This window comes from Clavelina lepadiformis, chromosome 5 (assembly GCF_947623445.1).
Source record: "Clavelina lepadiformis chromosome 5, kaClaLepa1.1, whole genome shotgun sequence".
Taxonomy (NCBI): Eukaryota; Metazoa; Chordata; class Ascidiacea; order Aplousobranchia; family Clavelinidae; genus Clavelina; species Clavelina lepadiformis.
In genome coordinates this window covers 1,652,218-1,674,205 of record NC_135244.1, presented here as the reverse complement: position 1 = coordinate 1,674,205, position 21,988 = coordinate 1,652,218, and the positions used below count along the sequence as shown (strand labels likewise).

General features: G+C 36.9%; 1 protein-coding gene and 2 non-coding genes across 3 annotated transcripts; 1 reads left to right on the top strand and 2 right to left on the bottom strand.

Annotated features, from left to right (window-relative positions):
- The first annotated feature begins 1,482 nt into the window (after positions 1 to 1,482).
- On the top strand, positions 1,483 to 6,834 carry LOC143458774 (general transcription factor II-I repeat domain-containing protein 2A-like). The gene is made up of 3 exons (XM_076955634.1): positions 1,483 to 2,476; positions 6,548 to 6,653; positions 6,831 to 6,834. Exons 1-3 carry the CDS (start codon positions 1,483 to 1,485, stop codon positions 6,832 to 6,834), a joined length of 1,104 nt encoding a protein of 367 aa, XP_076811749.1.
- Trnag-gcc (transfer RNA glycine (anticodon GCC)) lies at positions 3,223 to 3,293 on the bottom strand. The gene has a single exon. It is a non-coding gene; the product is annotated as a tRNA-Gly (tRNA).
- Trnae-uuc (transfer RNA glutamic acid (anticodon UUC)) lies at positions 3,300 to 3,371 on the bottom strand. The gene has a single exon. It is a non-coding gene; the product is annotated as a tRNA-Glu (tRNA).
- Positions 6,835 to 21,988: the final 15,154 nt, after the last annotated feature.

The window sequence follows — 21,988 nt, the reverse complement described above, 5'->3', positions numbered from 1 at the left end:
AAATCTAACAAAATAACCAATACAGGACCAATGTAAAATGATTGCACAAGTTGTAATTTTCTATTTCCAAAAGCAACATGCGCGACAAAAGCTTCCGTAACATATCCGAAATCTAAAGTAAGTCATGGGCACCAGCTATAAGAAAAAAATTATTTTTAATAGTCAAACTTTTTAAACGAGGAATGGGTCAAGTCGTTTCATGCGTGGGAACTACGACATGACCGTATAATCAGCATCACACTACATCACATATTCTGCAGTGGATTTATGCTAAAATTCCGCACACCTAAATCGTTGTTAAATTAATACGACAATATATTTTAAGGTTTGTACTAAACTTTATGTTTCGATTCCAGAACAATGCGAGCCTTTTTCCGGCATTCTGTGTGTACAAAGTTGTTGGACATTAAAAGGAGTTTAAAAATAAATATCGTTTGTCAGAAGAAATTCGTAAGACTGATGACTTTCAACTTATTGGACAACATCAAAGTGCAAATAAAGTGGCGGCGACTTTTGGTCGTATTAATATCGTTTAGTGCACGCAAATTTTAAAATTATAAGACTTTATATTATGAATGTTTTATGTCGAAACAAAAACTTTCAAGTACTACTGCGTGGCTAATTCTTTTTTGAAGCAGAGCAGGTCCTGTAATTAAACGCTCGATCAACCTATAATGAGCCAACCGATGATGTCAAGCCACGGAAATACGGCTATAGGCTATATCCTCCTTGAAATGAGAGCGATTTCACAAAATCAAATGCTTGCTACTAATCTATGTGTAAGAATATATCTATTTATCTATCTACATCAGGGGTCGGCAACCTCCTGCCCGCGGGCCGGATCCGGCCCGCCATGCGAAATCGTCCGGCCCGAGACATATTAATTAGTTATCACAAGAATACGGCCCGCCGTGTCTTACTGAGTTTCAAACTGCAGTGTTAGCAGTGTTTGAAAAAATTGTGGTATTGTTACGCCATAAGTACGTCGTACTAGTCTATTGTTACGCCATAAATCTGGTGAGAAGGCGGTAGACTAGTATCTTGTAATAAGTACGAGATTGTCTGTAGAGTAGACTAGACTAGTCGTTATAGATACAAAGAGAGACGCACACGAGCTTTAAGCTAAAGTTTGTTATAATTTAGGAATTTAGGATGTTAGCGAAACGTCGAAAGGTTGATGATGAGTGCCGAGGTTTTAATGAAGAATGGACGGAAAAGTACTTTTCCATACTACACTTTGGTAAACCCACGTGCTTAATTTGCAATCAGTCTGTTTCTGTAAACAAGGAATTTAATATTAAGCGTCATTATGAGACAAAGCATTCGAAGTTTTCGGAGTACAGAGGCCAAACGAGAAAAGACAAAATTAACCGTCTTAAACTCTGCTTAGAAAATCAGTAAAGTATATTTCAAAAGCAAAACACTGAATCAGAAAAAAACACTCAGGCAAGCTATGAGGTCGCCAAAGTAATTGCAAAAAACATGAAACCTTTCACTGAGGGTGATTACGTGAAAGACTGTTTGATGGCCGTTGTCGAAGTCATATGCCCGGAGAAAAAAAAATTATTCTCCGATGTTAGCCTTTCTGCAAGAACTGTCACCCGACGAATCGAAGAAATGTCACAGGATGTAAAAACTCGCCAACAAGATTGTCTAAAAAATTTGCAATACTTTTCGATTGCTATTGACGAGAGCACTGATACAACGGACACAGCTCAGCTTGCGGTATTCGTTCGTGGAGTCAGCTCAAATTTTGATATTTTTGAAGATTTCGTTGAGTTAGTTCCTATGAAGGGCACTACAACAGGAGCAGATATTCTGAAGGCACTGTTGCAGTGCACTAACAGTTTGAACCTCGATCTGTCAAAATTGGTGTCGGTAACAACCGACGGAGCTCCTGCAATGATCGGTAAAAATAAAGGTGCCGTTGCTCTGCTTCAAAAACACTTGGAAGATCTCGGACGCAATGACAAAATCTCAAAGGTACACTGTTTAATTCACCAGGAGGCGTTGTGCGCCAAGACAACAAACTTGAAGAGTGTTATGGACACAGTGGTGAAAGCTGTGAATATGATTTTGTCTCACAAACGGAATCAACGACAGTTTCGCCAGATGTTACCAGAAGCAGAGAATCAATATGGTGATGCCTTGTGTTTCTGCGAAGTTCGCTGGCTAAGTCGAGGAGCTATGCTTGCACGAGTGTATGAGCTGAGAAATGAAATAGCAACGTTCCTTGAAAATAAAAGCATTAACGCCACAGAATTTCGTAATCCAGAATGGGTATCTAATCTTGCTTTCTTAGTAGATTTAACGTCACATCTGAACAAATTGAATTTGCAACTTCAGGGGAAAAAACAACTGATACATGAGATGTGGAAGCACATATTCGCATTTGAAACAAAACTGCGACTCTGGGAATGTCAACTGGACAAAGAAAATTATGTTCACTTTCCTATACTGGAGGAAAGCAAACCTAGTAGCAACACTACATTTGTCACTGTGATACGAAATTTAATTACTGAATTTTCCTCACGCTTTGCCGACATTCGTTCTCTACAAAATAAATTCAGGCTATTCAGTACTCCGTTTGATGTGGACGCCAATACCATTCCCGAAAAATTTCAAATGGACCTTATTGAAATGCAATGCAGTGACGAATTGAAGGCAAAATTTCATACAAAGGGCATATCGCTGCTTGACTTTTACAAAAAGTACCTTCTTGAAAGTGGTGTTTATCCTAGCTTGACCAACAATGCAAAAGAAATGGCATCGATGTTTGGTAGCACGTACACATGTGAACAAATGTTTTCAACAACGAAATTCACGAAGAGCAAGCTAAGATCCCGAATTTCCGACGCCCATTTAGAAAATGTTCTGGTTCTTGCTTCATCTGACTTGTCACCAGATTTTGAAAAACAAAGCAAAGCAAAGCAAACAAAGCAAGCAGCATCAAGTGTCACATTAATGCTGTGTTGTTGAAGTGTAAATACATAAATTTTGTTCTTTTTGTGATTGGTATGATTGAGATTGCAGCAATGTAGTGTAATATACTCAAGTGAGTGTGAATTATAGTATTAATGAAAATTCCGGCCCGCCAAAGAGTTGTACACTCGACATTTGGCCCGTGACTAGCAAAAGGTTGCCGACCCCTGATCTACATGATAACCCAGGACCCGATTTTTGAATACCCAGAATATTCGATGTTACTTTAAAAAGAAGGTTTGCATTGGCCGGGAATCGAACCCGGGCCCCCCGCGTGGCAGGCGAGGATTCTACCACTGAACCACCAATGCTAACTGTTCCTACACCGGGAATCGAACCCGGGCCGCCTGGGTGAAAGCCAGGAATCCTAACCACTAGACCATGTAGGAGTTGCGAATACAGGACAACGAAAAAAAACTTGTATTCGTCGATTGTTACACGTTGAGGAGGTAGTCGACTCGTCAATTGCCTCTCAGAATTTATACTCGATGGATCAATCATTTTATTGATGTTATTATATAATTATGTGATGTTATATGACGTCAAACCCCTTTTTAGCGATTTGTTATCTGAGCCAAGAGCTGGCAACTCCAATATTTAATGAAACATTTAGAGCCAAAACTTATATATTTATGTTTATTTATTTATTTATATACTTCTATATATTATATTTAAAAACTGTAGACAAAAAAGGGCGTTGAATCACAACAGTATCTGGCAGTAATTATAATATTTGCAATAATAGCAATACAACAGCTTCAATAACTAACACACGACCCAACTCTCAAAGACGAACTGACTTGAAGTGTCTAAATGCAGACATAAGGAAACGAAAGAATTCAACAATCAGCAAGTGCAGAGGAAGCTGGCAGCATAATTTCGAGGTGCGGGAAACCACGTTGACGAAAACAAAATTAAAATCCCAATATTCTATAGAAGGAACGCAACAAACCACATAAAGAAATGGTACATCAAGAAATAGAAATCACAAAACGTGCAAACAAATGAAACTCATGATATAAAAATGAAGCAAAACAATCAATCAAAGTGTAACAACTCAAAAGCGCTGAAACATTTAAAAAACTTCTTGAAGAGTAGTCACAGTAGTTACACATTCCTTCTTAGACTCATTGTCACCGGACAAAGTTTTTATCGACGTCCAGGTAAAACTTTGGGCATTGCCGGATTCTTCGTGTAAATACACAACCAACATGACACCGCGTTTCATTTTTTAACTTCTTCGATACTTGACCGTTGGAATCGGGAAGAATTTACCTAGCCTTGAATTAACTAATACAGCGCCATCTACCGATTGGGAAACATGTCCCAAGTTTAGAACTTATTATCTCGCCACACAGTGTCATAATTTTCAACGTATGAAAACCGAGGGTCGGGGCTAACCCTCCTCTACAGTCGTGACACTGTGAACAACGCAATAACTTTGTCGCGGATCAAAGCGAAATATAAAAAGTTAACATGATAATAATCAAAATTGATTAAAAACAATCAATAAACTAATAACAGTCAAATAGTGAATGAAATAATTTGTTATTGTTTTCATTGATGTTTGACCAAAGATATACAAGAAAGGTTTAGAATCTGCACGTTAAAAAGTTTAATATTTGTTAAATTCAACACCTGCGTCCTCATCAAACGACGAGTTGAAATGAAAACGTATGAACAAGAAGAACAATTTGGCGAAACTGACCAAAGTAGAATGAACTTCAAGGAAACTCCGCGGCCTTTTATACGTAAGATGTCGTTTGTCTGAAGAAATTCAGGGAACTGAAAAGTTTCAACTTATTGGACAACATCAAAGTGCAAATAAAATGTCAGCTGACTTTTATCGTATTAATATCGTTCAACGCACAGACGATTACCGGTGTGACTATGATATTGAAGCTTGTTCACTTTGATTTCTTTAGAGATCTGGTCGCTTTTAACTAATAAGTGCTTCAAACGAAACTTTTTCAAAGACATGTGAATCGTTTTCAATCTGCTGTATTGAAGATAATGCTTGATCGGTAGCTGCTGTGAATGGTGGTTTCTTGCAATTTTAATTAAAAAATCGTCCGTGAGACCGGTTTAATTTTCACAAAGTTTCCCAAATCATCTAGTAGATCCGCTTTAAAAATGTTTTGCTCGGTCAAATATATTTTTATTTTATTTACAAATCTTGAAGTGTGCTTACTGCTGTGATATGTTAAAATACTTTGTCAAGGATACAACATTAAAGGATTGGTCAAACTTCGCTTCAGTTTTGTTTCGGAGTGAATTTGAGTTTAAACATTGAAGATTTATAACCTTTTGGTTCCGGGTCAAATTTCCTCAAACATTGGCCTGAGTTCAAGGAAAATTTCTACATCCAATTTTTGGGGTAATTTGTAAAACATTTTTAAACAATGACCGGCCAGAACTATGGTACAATGTTGTAATAAACCGCGTGTTAATTTTTTTTATCTCGCTAAATAATGGCACGAATCTGCAGCAATTCTGCAAAATAAACCACTACAATAACTCTTCGCTTTATTTTTTGTTCAGTGGGGAAATGTATTTTCGTCATATTTACTATAATAGGATCTGTACTATAATATTAATAAAAGTATATAACACTTACTGTACTATAATAAGATAAAAAATGTAGCAATATAAATCAGTTTGAGACAACTTCAAATAAACATTTTAGGTCAGGTTGTCAAAAATACGTGCTTTCAACGCGATCTTCAAAATTCCGATGAGAATTTCGCAATATTTTTATATAACTTTTGTTTAAATGTTAAGAACAGTTGTTTTCGCATGAAAGGACTAATCTATATTTGCTAGCTCAAGCGATATATCTATCTCATGCTGTTAATCGTGATAATTATCGAACAAACAAGTTGACGAGTTTGGATCCAGTAAAATTAAATAAGTTATTGGCTTTATCTCTGGCTCCATGATAAGTCAAAGATAGCGAAAGTTTAGAAGTGGTAAATATCGTAATCGGTGTAAAATTTACTATTTGCTTACTTTAGCGCGTGCGACCTTATCAGACGAGAAATTTCTATATAAACCAGGTAGATGCCAGATCAATCTCAGACAAACTGAATGCTTTACGTTGGAAGAACTTTATTCTGTGAAAACTTATTCTTTACCACGAAAAATGTATATGAGCTTAAAATCATCATCAACTTCTCAAAGTAAGTTGCCTTTGTTATGAGAACATTCGTCTTTCTGATCGTCAATGTAATGTCATGATTGGTTTTGCTCGATTCAAGGCGTTAGTTGTTATAAGTGCTCAGTAAAAGTTAACTGGAACCTAGAAAGTTAAAACAGTATTTATGGTGTGGGATGTTGAAGCGATGAAGTTTTGACTCTAAAGAGTTTAATCAAAACTTATAGTTGCGAGCTCTTGGCTCAGATAAATTTGGTGACGTAGCAAATCTTCGAAAAACAGTTTTATAAAGTGATATAACATCACTTATTACGTTATAAATTTGCTCGTTTGTTTGATGAAAAAATATTAGCGAAAGTGACCGCATGTGTTGGTTAATTTTAAATGACGTCGTTTTTTAATTTTTTTTAGACTCATCGTTTGAGAATAACGATGAATACGCGGAAACCATTGGAATATTTGGCGTGGAATCCATATTCAATATTTATAACATAAAGGAAAATAAACTATGCCCAAGGTAAGTTGCTATGATTTCTTACAATGCATTTAAAGTGCTAAGTATTTAAACTACATTTATTTGCAACCATACACACCGATTGAATCTGAATTTTGCGAATTTGAATCACGTCATTGATCTTGGAATTTTTTTAAAATTATTTATTCAGGACCTGGCCACGTGATCGCTATTTTGCAGCTGAAAGATCGCCATTTGAAAATGACGTCATTCTTGCAATAGTTTCATCGGAATCGTCACAAACATCAAGAAGTGGTATTATGATCTAAGAATGATAAGTAAATGTATTTGCAAAAAAGTATTTCTTGGTTGTATTTACAACATCAATAATGACGTCATAATGTGGAATTTTAGGTAATAATGAGCAACGCCGCCCATTAAACATTCTGAATTACAAACGAAAGCCCTGCACCAATTTCCATACATTCGGGAGATGTCCGTACCAGGACAAATGTAATTTCTATCATGATATGGGAGAAAAGAATTTTGCTCGATTTAAAAATCGACCCTGCCGATACTGGATGTCAACTGGAAGCTGTCATTTTGGTTCCAAATGTCTATTTGCGCATGGTAAGTTCTTAAAGATGACGTACTACCAGGACGTAAGGTCGAATTTTGTGAAGAAGTATTTACTTTAATAATTCTCAACAAATCATGTCTGTTAATCTGTTAATAAACAATTATTGTTGTTAGAAAATCACTTTTAATTTCTTTTTGCATTCTCAGGCTTTGATGAAATCAGCCCCAAATTCAAAACTTCACTGTGCAAGGCTTTTATGGAAACCGGTAATTGCCGATATGGAGCGCATTGTAATTATGCTCACGGTGAAGAGGAAAAAAGAGTCACAATTCCTACAGTGCCCGGATATAAGGCACAGATATGCGAACGGTGAGTTAAACTCGTTGTTTGAAATCAAAAGAGATACAAGAGAATATGTTCATGTTTTCTTCTGAATTTAAAAACTAATTAAACCATTTCGTTGACTTTAGGTGGCTCATGGGAAACTGCCTCATCGGCCCTGCGTGTAATTTTGCCCACGGAGCAAATGAATTTCAGCCGCAGAGAACTCTCTCTAGATTCTAGAAACAAACTTTGTTGAAAGTATTTAAGTATTTTGTGTTGCCATGATTATTTCTGTACCATTCGTCTATTTATTTTCGAAGTTTGCGCTGTTTTTTGCTTCATTTGGTAGTTTAATAAATTCTAGTTTTAACAGTGATATAGTTTGCAAGACAAAAATTTTAACTTACGTATTGTGTCAGTCAAAAAGTCAATCTTTTTCTGTATATCGGTGATGGTTAACAGTGGACTTATTTTTAGATTATACTTTGTTGACATTTCATCATAATGAATACCGTAACAAACGTAATGTTAAAATTTAAAGTTACTTAAAATTAATCGATATTATTCTGTAAATTTTAGTAGCATTTCGTGTTTTCACAATTGTTTTATGTCTTTGTGTTTACCTGTGATATGTAGCATTTGATTTGATTTTACGCATTGCCTAGCCTAATTTGTCGAAGTTGCAATTATTAAAATGTTTTAGAAACACTGAACCATGGTATTTGTGAAATTTTTGTTTGGAAATGTTTTTTTTGTTTTATAACAATAAACCACCGTTTCGTGTTGAATAAAAGTTAAAATAATAATTTGGGCCATTAGATTTTTTGTTTTAGTGCTTGATAATTCTATTTAAGAAGAACATATTTATATTCAGTAGGGATGTGCCAAGAGAACGATTATTCGTGTTCGTGCGAATCCAAATATCTTAAAGTTAACCCGAACGAATCCCGAATCTATTCGTTTCAGCACAAAATGATGAAATTCTATCTAAAAGTTGCCAAATCTTGTCTGTATATCGTGACGTAATTACTAAAAATTAGTGATTAAAAGACGATTTGAAAAGCAAAATCTTCAAATAAATGATTTCCGGTCGTATTGATATCGTTCAGTGCACAGAAGATTACCGGCGTGACCATGATATTGAAGCTTGTTCACTTTGATTTCTTCAGAGATCTGGTCGCGTTGAACTAATAAATGCTTCAAAAGACACTTTTTCAAAGGCATGTGATCCCTTTTCAATTTTCTGCATTGAAGACAATGTTTCATCGGTAGCTGCTGTAAAAGCTTGTTTCTTGCAATTTTGATTGAAAACTCTTCCGTGAAACCGATTTAAGTTTCACAAAGTTCCCCAAGTCAGCTAGTAGAGACGCTTCAAAACTATATCGCTCGGTCGCCTTTGGTAAATTGCTCGGTCAAATACAATTCTATTTTACGCGTTTTTAAATCTTAAAATGGGTTTGTTAAAACTGGATTTAAAATATTGAGGATTTATAAACTCTTGGTTCTGGTTCAAATTTCCTAGATCCGTTTTTTGGTTACATTATAAACAATTTTTAAACACCGACCGGCCAGTACTTTGTTGCAATGTTGTAACAAACAAGGTGTTTATTCTTATTATCTCCCAAATCTTGGTAGGAGATAGCAATAAATCAACAAATTAACGCATTACAATAAATTTTTGCTTTACTTCTTGTTCAGCAAAGAAATGTATTTACATCATATTTACTATAATAAGATAAAAATGTAGGAATATATATCAGTATGACACATCTTCAAAGGAACGGTTTTAGGACAGGTTGTCAAATATTACGCGCTTTCAACGCGATCTTCAAAATCCGCTGAGAGATTCTGGATATTTTTATAAAACATTTTCACTCAAAGGCCTAGATTCGTTATATTCGCATGAAACGACTAATCTATATTTGCTTTCTCAGGTGATATATTTATCTCACGCTGTTAATTGTGATAATTATCGAACAAACAAGTTGACGAGTTTGGATCCAGTAAAATTAAATAAGTTACAGACTTTATCTCTCGCTTCATGTGAAATCAAAGATAGGGAAAGTTTAGAAGTGGTAAATATCGTAATCGGTGTAAAATTTACTATTTGCTTACTTTAGCGCGTGCGACCTTTTCAGACACGAAATTTCTATATAAACCAGGTAGATGCCAGATCAATCTCAGACAAACTGAATGCTTTACGTTGGAAAAAATGTATTCTGTGAAAACTTATTCTTTACCAAGAAAAATGTATATGAGCTTAAAATCATCATCAACTTCACAAAGTAAGTTGCCTTTGTTATGACAAAATTCGTCTCCCTGATCGTTAATGTGATGTCATAATTGGATTTGCTCGATTCAAGGCGTTAGTTGTTATATGTGCTCAGTAAAATTTAATTGGAACCTAGAAATGTGAAAGAGTATCTATGGTGTGGGATGTTGAAGCGATAAAGTTTTGACTCTAAAGAGTTTAATCAAAACTTATAGTTGCGAGCTCTTGGCTAAGATAAACTTGGTGACGTAACAAATCGCCGATAAACAGTTTTATAAAGTGATATAACATCACTTCTTACGTCATAATTTTGCTCGTTTGTTTGATGAAAAAATGTTAACGAAAGTGACCGCATGTGTTGGTTAATTTTAAATGTCATCATTTTTTAATTTTTTTTAGACTCATCGTTATAGAGATTAACGATCAGTATGCGCAAGCAATAAGAAAATTTGGTGTAGAATCCATATTCAATATTTATAACGTACAGGAAAACAAACTGTGCCCAAGGTCAGTGGCTATGACTTCTTAGAATGCATTTAAAGTGCCAAATATATTTGTGTAACCAAGATTTTCCTTAGCCAGGAATCTTCGCGCCTTAACGGCTAGTCACTTAGCCGGTTTTGCCTTGTTAACTTTTAATGGCATAAAAACATCCACCTTACTCTAAAACCAAAACGTAACTGCCGACAAACGTCGCCCAGCCGAGCACAGTACTACACCAAACAAATTCCACGCGATGAAGGAATCAACGTGGAACGTAAAACACGATACTAATTAAGCCTTTGGGGTAACTACGTGAGACGTCACAAGAGATTTGATAAAAACAGGTGTACAAGAACAAGTAAAAGAACATAAACAAGTAAAATACGGCAGACCGTGAACATGCATAAAAAAACAACACAATGCAAAGAAAAGACGGTGTATAATGTGGTGTCTACAAAACAGGTGCATAAAAATAATCCCGTGACATCTGAAGTACATTTATTTCCAACCATACACACAAATTGAAAATGAAATTACCGAATTTTCGACGCATTCGCGCCATTTACCTTGGAATTTTTTTAAAAACATTTATTCAGGACATGGCCACGTGATCGCTATTTTACTGCAAAAAGTTTAACAATTGAAAATGACGTCACTCCATCAACCATATCATCGGAATGGTCACATACATCAACAGGTGGTATTATGATCTAAGAATGATAAGTAAATGTATTCGAGCAAAAAAACTTCTTGACTGTATATGCAACATGAATAATGATGTAATAATGTGAACTTTTAGGTAATAATCAACTACGCGGCACTTTAAATGTTCTCAACTTCAAACGAAAGCCTTGCATCAATTTCCACGCATTCGGGAGATGTCCGTACCAGGACAACTGCAGTTTCTATCACGGTGTGGAAGAAAAGAATTTTGCAAGATTTAAAAATCGCGTCTGTAGGAATTGGATATCAAATGGAAAATGTCATTTTGGTTCCAACTGTCTCTTTGCTCATGGTAAGTTCTTCAGGATGATGTACTACCAGGGCGTAGGGTAGATCTTTCTGGAGAAGTATTTACTTTAATAATTCTCAACAAATCATGTCTGTTAATCTGTTAATAAACAATTATTGTTAGAAAATCACTTTTAATTTCTTTTTGCATTCTCAGGCTTTGATGAAATCAGCCCCAAATTCAAAACTTCACTGTGCAAGGCTTTTATGGAAACCGGTATTTGCCGATATGGAGCGCATTGTAATTATGCTCACGGTGAAAAGGAAAAAAGAGTCACAATTCCTACAGTGCCCGGATATAAGGCACAGATATGCGAACGGTGAGTTAAACTCGTTGTTTGAAATCAAAAGAGATACAAGAGAATATGTTCATGTTTTCTTCTGAATTTAAAAACTAATTAAACCATTTCGTTGACTTTAGGTGGCTCATTGGAAACTGCTTCATCGGCCCTGCGTGTAATTTTGCCCACGGAGCAAATGAACTTCAGCGGCAGAGAACTCTCTCTAGATTCTAGAAACAAACTTTATTGAAAGTATTTAAGTATTTTGTGTTGCCATGATTATTTCTGTACCATTCGTCTATTTATTTTCAAAGTTTGCGTTGTTTGTTGCTTCATTTGGTAGTTTAATGAATTCTAGATTTAACAATGATATAGTTTGCAAGACAAAAATTTTAACTTACGTATTGTGTCAGTCAAAAAGTCAATCTTTTTCTGTATATCGATGATGGTTAACAGTGGACTTTTTTCTTAAATTATACTTTGTTGACATTTCATCATAATGAATACCGTAACAAACGTAATGCCAAAAATAAAAGTTACTTAAAATTAATCGATATTATTCTGTAAATTTTAGTAGTATTTCGTGTTTTCACAATTGTTTTATGTCTTTGTGTTTACCTGTGATATGTAGCATTTGATTTGTTTTTACGCATTGCCTAATTTGTCGAAGTTGCAATTATTAAAATGTTTTAGAAACACTGAACCATGGTATTTGTGAAATTTTTGTTTGGAAATGTTTTTTTTGTTTTATAACAATAAACCACCGTTTCGTGTTGAAAAAAAGTTAAAATAATAATTTGGGCATTAGATTTTTTGTTTTAGTGCTTGATAATTCTATTTAAGAAGAACATATTTATATTCAGTAGGGATGTGCCGAGAGAACGAGTATTCGTGTTCGTGCTAATCCAAATATCTTAAAGTTAACCCGAACGAATCCCGAATCTATTCGTGTCAGCACAAATTGATGAAATTCTATCTAAAAGTTGCCAAATCTTGCCTGTATCGTGACGTAATTACTAAAAATTAGTGATTAAAAGACGATTTGAAAAGCAAAATCTTCAAATAAATGATTTCCGGTCGTATTGATATCGTTCAGTGCACAGAAGATTACCGGTGTGACCATGATATTGAAGCTTGTTCACTTTGATTTCTTCAGAGATCTGGTCGCGTTGAACTAATAAATGCTTCAAAAGACACTTTTTCAAAGGCATGTGATCCCTTTTCAATTTTCTGCATTGAAGACAATGTTTCATCGGTAGCTGCTGTAAATGCTTGTTTCTTGCAATTTTGATTAAAAACTCTTCCGTGAAACCGATTTAAGTTTCACAAAGTTCCCCAAGTCAGCTAGTAGAGACGCTTCAAAACTATATCGCTCGGTCGCCTTTGGTAAATTGCTCGGTCAAATCGAATTTTATTTTAAGCTTTTACAAATCTTAAAATGGGTTTGTAAAAACAGGATTTAAAATATTGAGGATTTATAAACTCTTGGTTCTGGTTCAAATTTCCTCAAACAACAGCCTGAGTTGGTTCAAAATTTCTAGATCCATTTTTTGGTTACATTATAAACAATTTTTAAACACCGACCGGCCAGTACTTTGTTGCAATGTTGTAACAAACAAGGTGTTTATTCTTATTTTCTCCCAAATCTTGGTAGGAGATAGCAATAAATCAACAAATTAACGCACTACAATAAATTTTTGCTTTACTTCTTGTTCAGCAGAGAAATGTATTTTCATCATATTTACTATAAGGGATCACGTGAAATGACCGTGAACAAATTCACCGGCGACAACTGGTAGTGGTCAACTGATCAGCAACAAATTGGCCGGCGATCAAATTAACCGTGACGTAAATTGGCCGGCGATCAAAATAACCGGCGACAAATTGGCCGTCAAAAGGTCAAAATTCTAATTCACTATCTAGTCGCGCATCAGCTTTAATCCCAGCCAATTTAGTATGTGTATTGCAGTCAAGGTTGCCACTCGTAGGGTTTGTTGGCCCCTTGTAGGGTGTAGGGCCTCCTGCCAAAAGGAGAAAATACAAGGATCTGGATGCGCGACTTCAAACAATCGTTGAAGATTTTGCAAACCGTGACATATTAGATTTTCTCAGAGGCATCGCCCACAACCTACAATTTGCGCAATAAACTTCCTTATTTGTCAAATAACAGTTTGTGTAAATTTTAGTGTCCTTATTATGTAGTGTCATATGTGTTTTGCAGTGAACTTCTTTTAATGTTGTTACTCGTATTTCTCGTATTTCCGGAAATATTTCTGTTTATTTCAATAAATGTTTCAATGTGTATTGAAATAAAAAAAAATTTTGTTAAAAACAAAGGAAATAGTTACAAACAAATATTTACTTTACATATCATATACTACCATCAACTTAAACACAATAATTCAGCACTTGCACGGTCAATTTACCTCCCGGTCAATTTTCATTCCGGTCAGTCTGTTCCCGGTGAGTTTGTTCGCGGTCGATTTCCCGCGGTCAAATGTCATGGAACCTTAATAATAAGATAAAAATGTAGGAATATATATCAGTATGACACATCTTCAAAGGAACGGTTTCAGGACAGGTTGTCACATATTACGCGCTTTCAACGCGATCTTCACATTCCGCTGAGAGATTCTGGATATTTTTATAAAACTTTTTCACTCAAAGGCTAAGTTTCGTTATTTTCGCATGAAACGACTAATCTATATTTGCTAGTTCAAGTGATATATTTATCTCACGTTGTTAATCGTGATAATTATCGAACAAACAAGTTGACGAGTTTGGATCAAGTAAACTTAAATAAGTTACTGGCTTTATCTCTGGCTCCATGATAAGTCAAAGATAGGGAAAGTTTAGAAGTGTTAAATATCGTAATCGGTGCAAAATTTACTATTTGCTTACTTTAGCGCGTGCGACCTTTTCAGACACGAAATTTCTAAATAAACCAGGTAGATGCCAGATCAATCTCAGACAAACTGAATGCTTTACGTTGGAAAAAATGTATTCTGTGAAAATTTATTCTTTACCAAGAAAAATGTATATGAGCTTAAAATCATCATCAACTTCACAAAGTAAGTTGCCTTTGTTATGAGAAAATTCGTCTCCCTGATCGTTAATGTGATGTCATAATTGGATTTGCTCGATTCAAGGCGTTAGTTGTTATATGTGCTCAGTAAAATTTAATTGGAACCTAGAAATGTGAAAGAGTATCTATGGTGTGGGATGTTGAAGCGATAAAGTTTTGACTCTAAATTGTTTAATCAAAACTTATAGTTGCGAGCTCTTGGCTAAGATAAACTTGGTGACGTAACAAATCGCCGAAAAACAGTTTTATAAAGTGATATAACATCACTTCTTACGTCATAATTTTGCTCGTTTGTTTGATGAAAAAATGTTAACGAAAGTGACCGCATGTGTTGGTTAATTTTAAATGTCATCATTTATTAATTTTTTTTAGACTCATCGTTATAGAGATTAACGATCAGTATGCGCAAGCAATAAGAAAATTTGGTGTAGAATCCATATTCAATATTTATAACGTACAGGAAAACAAACTGTGCCCAAGGTCAGTGGCTATGACTTCTTAGAATGCATTTAAAGTGCCAAATATATTTGAAGTACGTTTATTTCCAACCATACACACAAATTGAAAATGAAATTACCGAATTTTCGACTCATTCGCGCCATTTACCTTGGAATTTTTTTAAAAACATTTATTCAGGACATGGCCACGTGATCGCTATTTTACTGCAAAAAGTTTAACATTTAAAAATGACGTCACTCCATCAACCATATCATCGGAATGGTCACATACATCAACAGGTGGTATTATGATCTAAGAATGATAAGTAAATGTATTCGAGCAAAAAACTTCTTGACTGTATATGCAACATGAATAATGATGTAATAATGTGAACTTTTAGGTAATAATCAACTACGCGGCACTTTAAATGTTCTCAACTTCAAACGAAAGCCTTGCACCAATTTCCACGCATTCGGGAGATGTCCGTACCAGGACAACTGCAGTTTCTATCACGGTGTGGAAGAAAAGAATTTTGCAAGATTTAAAAATCGCGTCTGTAGGAATTGGATATCAAATGGAAAATGTCATTTTGGTTCCAAATGTCTCTTTGCTCATGGTAAGTTCTTCAGGATGATGTACTACCAGGGCGTAGGGTAGATCTTTCTGGAGAAGTATTTACTTTAATAATTCTCAACAAATCATGTCTGTTAATCTGTTAATAAACTATTGTTGTTAGAAAATCACTTTTAATTTCTTTTTGCATTTTCAGGCTTTGGAGTGAAATCAGCCCCAAATTCAAAACTTCACTGTGCAAGGCCTTTATGGAAACCGGTACTTGCCCGTATGGAGCGCATTGTAATTATGCTCACGGTGAAAAGGAAAAAAGAGTCACAATTCCTACAGTGCCCGGATATAAGGCACAGATATGCGAACGGTGAGTTAAACTCGTTGTTTGAAATCAAAAGAGATACAAGAGAATATGTTCAATGTTTCTTCTGAATTTAACAACTAATTAAAACATTGCGTTGACTTTAGGTTGCTCAATGGAAACTGCTTCAATGGCCCTGCGTGTAATTTTGCCCACGGAGCAAATGAACTTCAGCCACAAAGAACTTTTTCTCGGTTCTAGAAACAAACTTTGTAGAAAGTATTCAAGTATTTTGTGTTGCCATGAATATTTCTGTACCATTCGTCTATTTATTTTCAAAGTTTGCGTTGTTTGTTGCTTCAATTGGTAGTTTAATGAATTCTACTTTTAACAGTGGTATAGGTTGCAAGACAACAATTTAAACTTACGTATTGTGTCAGTCAAAAAGTCAATCTCCTTCAGTATATCGATGATGGTTAAGAGGATTTGGATTTGCTCGAATCAAGGCGTTAGTTGTTTAAGTGCTCAGTAAAAGTTAAGGAGAACATAGAAATGTGAAAGAGTATTTATGGTGTGGGAGGTTGAAGCGATGATTTCTAGCTCTAAATTGTGTCGACAAAAATTATAGATGCGTGTTTTTTGCTCAGATAAACTTTGTGACGTAACCAATCGCAAAAAAAAACGGTTTTATAAACTGATATAACATTACTTTTTTTACCAACTTATTTTAAATGTCTGTTCGTATCTTTAGTTCGCCGAGTTTTTGAAAGTTCTTAATTCGTATTGCGGCAACGTCCAAGCATCCGACCATGTTCTTTTTTTGGACGCAATCGATCATAACCTGAAAAGAAAGAACCAAAGGACAAAAATATCTACAATATCTCTTACAACATATTGGTTGAGCAAGCTACCGAAGCAATCAACGGCGCAGAATGTTCTCACAATTTGCGTTTGGAGTTGATTCAACGTGTGCAACTGCCTCAGGAAGACGCACGGAATTTCGTCTACGCGCTGAAACCCTCGGCGACCGATGGTACCCTAAGGATGAAGACAGTCACCTAAAGAATGAACTACTCTATTTATGCCTGATCAAAGACTTGAGAGACAGACAATTGGTCAGCATTTTCCCGGCAACTCTCAGGTATGTATGTGTCACGGGATTATTTTTATGCACCTGTTTTGTAGACACCACATTATACACCGTCTTTTCTTCGCATTGTGTTGTTTTTATGCATGTTCACGGTCTGCCGTGTTTTACTTGTTCTTGTACACATGTTTTTATCAAATTTCTTGTGACGTCTCACGTAGTTACCCCAAAAGCCTAATTAGTATCGTATTTTACGTTCCACGTTGATTCCTTCATCGCGTGGAATTTGTTTGGTGTAGTATACTGTGCTCGGCTGGGCGACGATTGTCGACAGTTACGTTTTGGTTTTAGAGTAAGATGGATGTTTTTATGAGAGAAAAAGCTATTAAAAGTTAACAAGGCAAAACCGGCTAAGAGACTAGCCGTTAGAGCGGGAAGATTCCTGGCTAAGGAAGATCTTGGTTACAATTGGCGAGCGCGTCAGGATCCCGTAGTCAAAAAGGTATCAAGATATTGCTTAACAGTATGGCTTTTAATGTGACGTTGCCTCAACCGAGATATAAGTCCAATGAAGACTTTCAGGAGTTTCTCAAAGTTTTTAACTCTTACTGCGCCAGCGTTAAGGAAAATCAAGGTTTTAAGAAACACCTCCTCGTTGAAAGTTTCGATAAGGACTTTGTCTGGGAAATTCAAGGGAAAGATGCCTCCGTCTACGACTTAGAGTTCGACGAGTTGGTGAAAAGGGCTTCAGAAGCAGGGTAATCAAAGGTGGAAATCAGCAGATTAAAAAACAGCATTTTGGATAGGGTACAAGAACCGGACGAATCTACACGATCATTTGTCTACGCTTTACGGAAGCAGGGTGACATGGCATATGCTGGTGCCGATCAGTCACCTGTAAAAAATGAGGTACTCTACTTGGCATTGATCCGGGGTTTGAGAAACCGCAAAATATCAGAAACCTTAGTCGCAGACCTAGAGATCGGCAGAGACTTCTTCACTACCAGCGCCCGAGCCATTGCCCGGGACGTCTCGGAAAAGACTCCGTGTTCAGACGTGTTCACTGTCGCTCGACTTTCACATGGAGACGAAAGCCGCCAGGACGAAGCGACTGTTTTGATGAAGAATGAACTTGCTAAGATAAGTGGCGAGATGAAATTGTTTAACGACAGTATTCAAGGCCGGATTTCCAGTATTGACGAAACTGTGTCTTCAGTAAAAACGCAAATGAACACTTTACAACGAGACGTTGATCGCCTCCATTGGAGACCACGCGCACCGGGTCCGTCTGACGGTAGAAATCAACGATACCGAAACCGTAAGTTCCCTTCCGATAAAACACGTGGGGTCCGAAACAACCCACGTTCAAATGCAAATCCGTCTAAACATGATTCATTTAGGCGAGATCGCTTAAACCGTCAAAGCCTAGTCACGAATCACAACACTCGGACTAACGCATTTGATGTAAACAGATCAAAGTTAAATTGGAATCGATCCCGTCCGACCACTCCAGTCACCGCAACACCCTCTCAACAACAATACCGGAAAAGGTTATGCAAGTATGTTAATATAATGTTGTGTTCTATGCCCATTTGTGCTCTGGTAGCCACCGGAACCAGCGTATCACTCATGTCTAAAACTTTGTTGGAAAAAGTTTCGTCGAAAATCCGAGTACTACACTAGACCCCATGTTAGATACACAGTTAACAACGGCTAGCGGGACGGCCCTACAGGTGTTAGGCCTTGTCACGTTATCAGTTCAAGTGGCTGGTTTGATCACAGAGTGTGAAATCTACGTCGTCAATCAACTCACAGAAAATTTCATCATTGGGTTAGCTTTCGTCCAACATCATCAATGCCGGATCTGCTACAAAGACAAAATTCTAGAAGCAGGATCGTCGTCGACACCCCTGCTCGATGGGAAAGTGACCTTACAGCGGAACGAAGTTTATATCGTTGAAGACCTGATCGTCCCCGCTTCCACCGAGGTTTGCTGTTCATACCACTAAATTCAACGGATATCGTCACCGGAGAATCCGAGGCTACATCAATCGATACAAGCGCGACTGAGCAATTATCCAGTAGTCAAGGACGGGAATACTCGGCAGTAGGGCAACTTAGGATCACAGAGGAGGGCAATAACGAGACAATAGAGACAAGTCAAGCTGCCCTCGAAGAGAACGGCCCCATTCCCAGCGAGACCACTTCGGCCATGACAGAAAGAAACCTACCGCCGCGGCGAGCCCGTAGGCAAACACGCTTTTACCCGGATATTGAATAACTTTTCCGTGGACGGAAAAGAACTGGACTGGGGGGAGATGTCACGGGATTATTTTTATGCACCTGTTTTGTAGACACCACATTATACACCGTCTTTTCTTCGCATTGTGTTGTTTTTATGCATGTTCACGGTCTGCCGTGTTTTACTTGTTCTTGTACACATGTTTTTATCAAATTTCTTGTGACGTCTCACGTAGTTACCCCAAAGGCCTAATTAGTATCGTATTTTACGTTCCACGTTGATTCCTTCATCGCGTGGAATTTGTTTGGTGTAGTACTGTGCTCGGCTGGGCGACGATTGTCGGCAGCTACGTTTTGGTTTTAGAGTAAGATGGATGTTTTTATGAGAGAAAAAGCTATTAAAAGTTAACAAGGCAAAACCGGCTAAGAGACTAGCCGTTAGAGCGGGAAGATTCCTGGCTAAGGAAAATCTTGGTTACATATGTAACTTTATGGAAGCGGCCGACGTCACTTTTAAGGCTATTTCCCAGATATGCCCATCTGTTGGCGTGGAAGAGGGTCAACGATCGAATGGATGCGGTTTTGAGCGATTTTCTATACCGAGATGATAATAATCAATGCTTATTAACCAACAACGTCCGTCGTAAGTGTTTTGAATGCGATTCGGTAAGACACCTTGTAAAGGGGTGTCCAAAACGTATTCACAGCCTTGATAATTCTATTTACAGCAGTTGCAAAGGCCGACGGGTGTCTACGCCAATGAATAAGTTAGCAGTAGGGATTTCTACGATTAGGTTGGAAAAAGTTGTTGTCACTGGATACAAAGAAAACGCAGATTTGCATCGTTTTGTGACTATAGTATTCCGGAATAAGCCAGTGGTGTGTGCCTTGGTGGATACTGGTGCCAGCGTTTCCCTCATGAAGAAATCACTTAAACCTTTGTTAGACAAATTGAACAATCCGAAATAAATTTCCGAAAACTCGGCCGTAGACCCCAAGTTAATCGCCATTTTTTGTGAACATCAATCAAAAACGGAAATGCTCCGAATAGGCTTCGATTCAGCAATTGCAATTTTCATGCGTGTCAAGTGCCAATAAGGCAAGCTACAAGACCAAGGATCGATTAATGTCGGGTTGGGATTTCGAGACATTTTTCGAGACTCGCCATCTAAGCAAACAAAGCGAAAACCGGGATCAACTGCCAATAGTGAAAGCAGCTTCTTCGAAACCTTGGAGTCTCCTGATTGAACAATGATGTCGGAAGCCAAGACAAGATTGTGGTTTCGCTTTAGCCGTCACTTCGAGCGAAAGAACAAGGAAAAGTCGCAACCAATGTAAAGTTTACTTGCTTTAGCGTATTATTTTTATTAGACACAAAATTGTTACATAAACCACATGGATGCCAGACAAACTGAATGTCCTGCGGTGGAAAAACTTTATTCTGTGGAAAATTTTTCTTTGCGAACGAGAAATGAACGTGAACCATTAAACCAGCTTTTAAGAGAATTTTTGAGTTATTTTGATGTCATAACTGGATTTTCTTGAGTTAATGGGTACCTAGAAATGCGAATAGTATTTATGGTGTGGGGTTATAGCGAGCTTTTCGATCAAATACAATTTGCGAAAAAACAAATCACCAAAAAGCGATTTTCTAACGTCATAATTTAGCTTAAAAGTAGTGACTGCAGATGTTGGTTGATCTTAAATAGCTTCGTTGGTTTTAATTTTTTTTTCGGTATACAATCTTCGATGCGAGGATTATATAGGTAGATACAGTGCTCAATAACCGTTGTCTTATAATCTTGTTAGCAATAAACCTTCAAACAACGGTTTTATGACGTGATGTGCAACATACCTTAGGCCAAGTTAGACTCTTAAACTTCGCATACCAGCCACCAGGCTTTCGAATTGTGACATGTTGGCTTTCACCTACAAAAATGGTGGACGAACTGGGGCAAGCTTTGCCTACCATCTAGAAATACTAGCGGCAACGATTTTCCGTTTGAAGACGAGAATGGTAACATAAAATCTCGCTAAGATTGACAGACACAAACAAAACAATCTTTCCCAAGATAACTGCAAACTTGGCCGTGACGTTAAGTTAATCGCTATTTTTAGTGAACCTCAGAAAAAGACATGCTCCGAAAAATATGCTTTGTGATTCAGCAATTGCAATTTTCATACATAACAAATGCCAATAAACCAAGATACAAGACCCAGGATCAATTGATCGCAATGTCGAGTTTGGGATTTCGAGGCATGGTCCGAGACTCAACTGCAAAGTAAAATCACCGCAAACCGCAAGCAACGAGAGATAAACAAACGAAAACCGAGATCAACTGCCAATAGTGAAAGCAGCTTGTTCGAATCAGTGGATTCCCAGATTAAAAAGTGATGTCGGAAGCTAATGAGGCAACACAGTGAAGTGCCATATGCCATTGATGTGTAGAGATTATCTTTATGGACTTTGAAAACATAAAACAAAGATCTTCTTTTCCTAGTGAGACACTTAGGCCTGGTCTTGCTTTAAATCTTCGCAACAAAGCGTTATCAATGATCAGCTCAAACACCAATATAATCTTTTCGAACACAGTCAAAAGGTCTCTGAACAGTTTAGTGGTAACCTTCGTCCGTCTTGTTGGACAGCTAAATCCCCGCTGTTTCCTTCATTTCCCACGCTCAACTCGTTTTTTCTCAGCAATCAGCGTATCCGCCGCAGGTGACATTC

What these genes read in the sequence shown, in the direction of transcription:
- LOC143458774 (XM_076955634.1), top strand. Translation starts at nt 1,483, where the DNA reads ATGAAACCTTTCACTGAGGGTGATTACGTGAAAGACTGTTTGATGGCC. An exon ending in ACTGGAGGAAAGCAAACCTA is followed by an intron (nt 2,477 to 6,547) that starts GTAGCAACACTA and finishes AATTTTTTTTAG; the next exon opens with ACTCATCGTTTGAGAATAAC.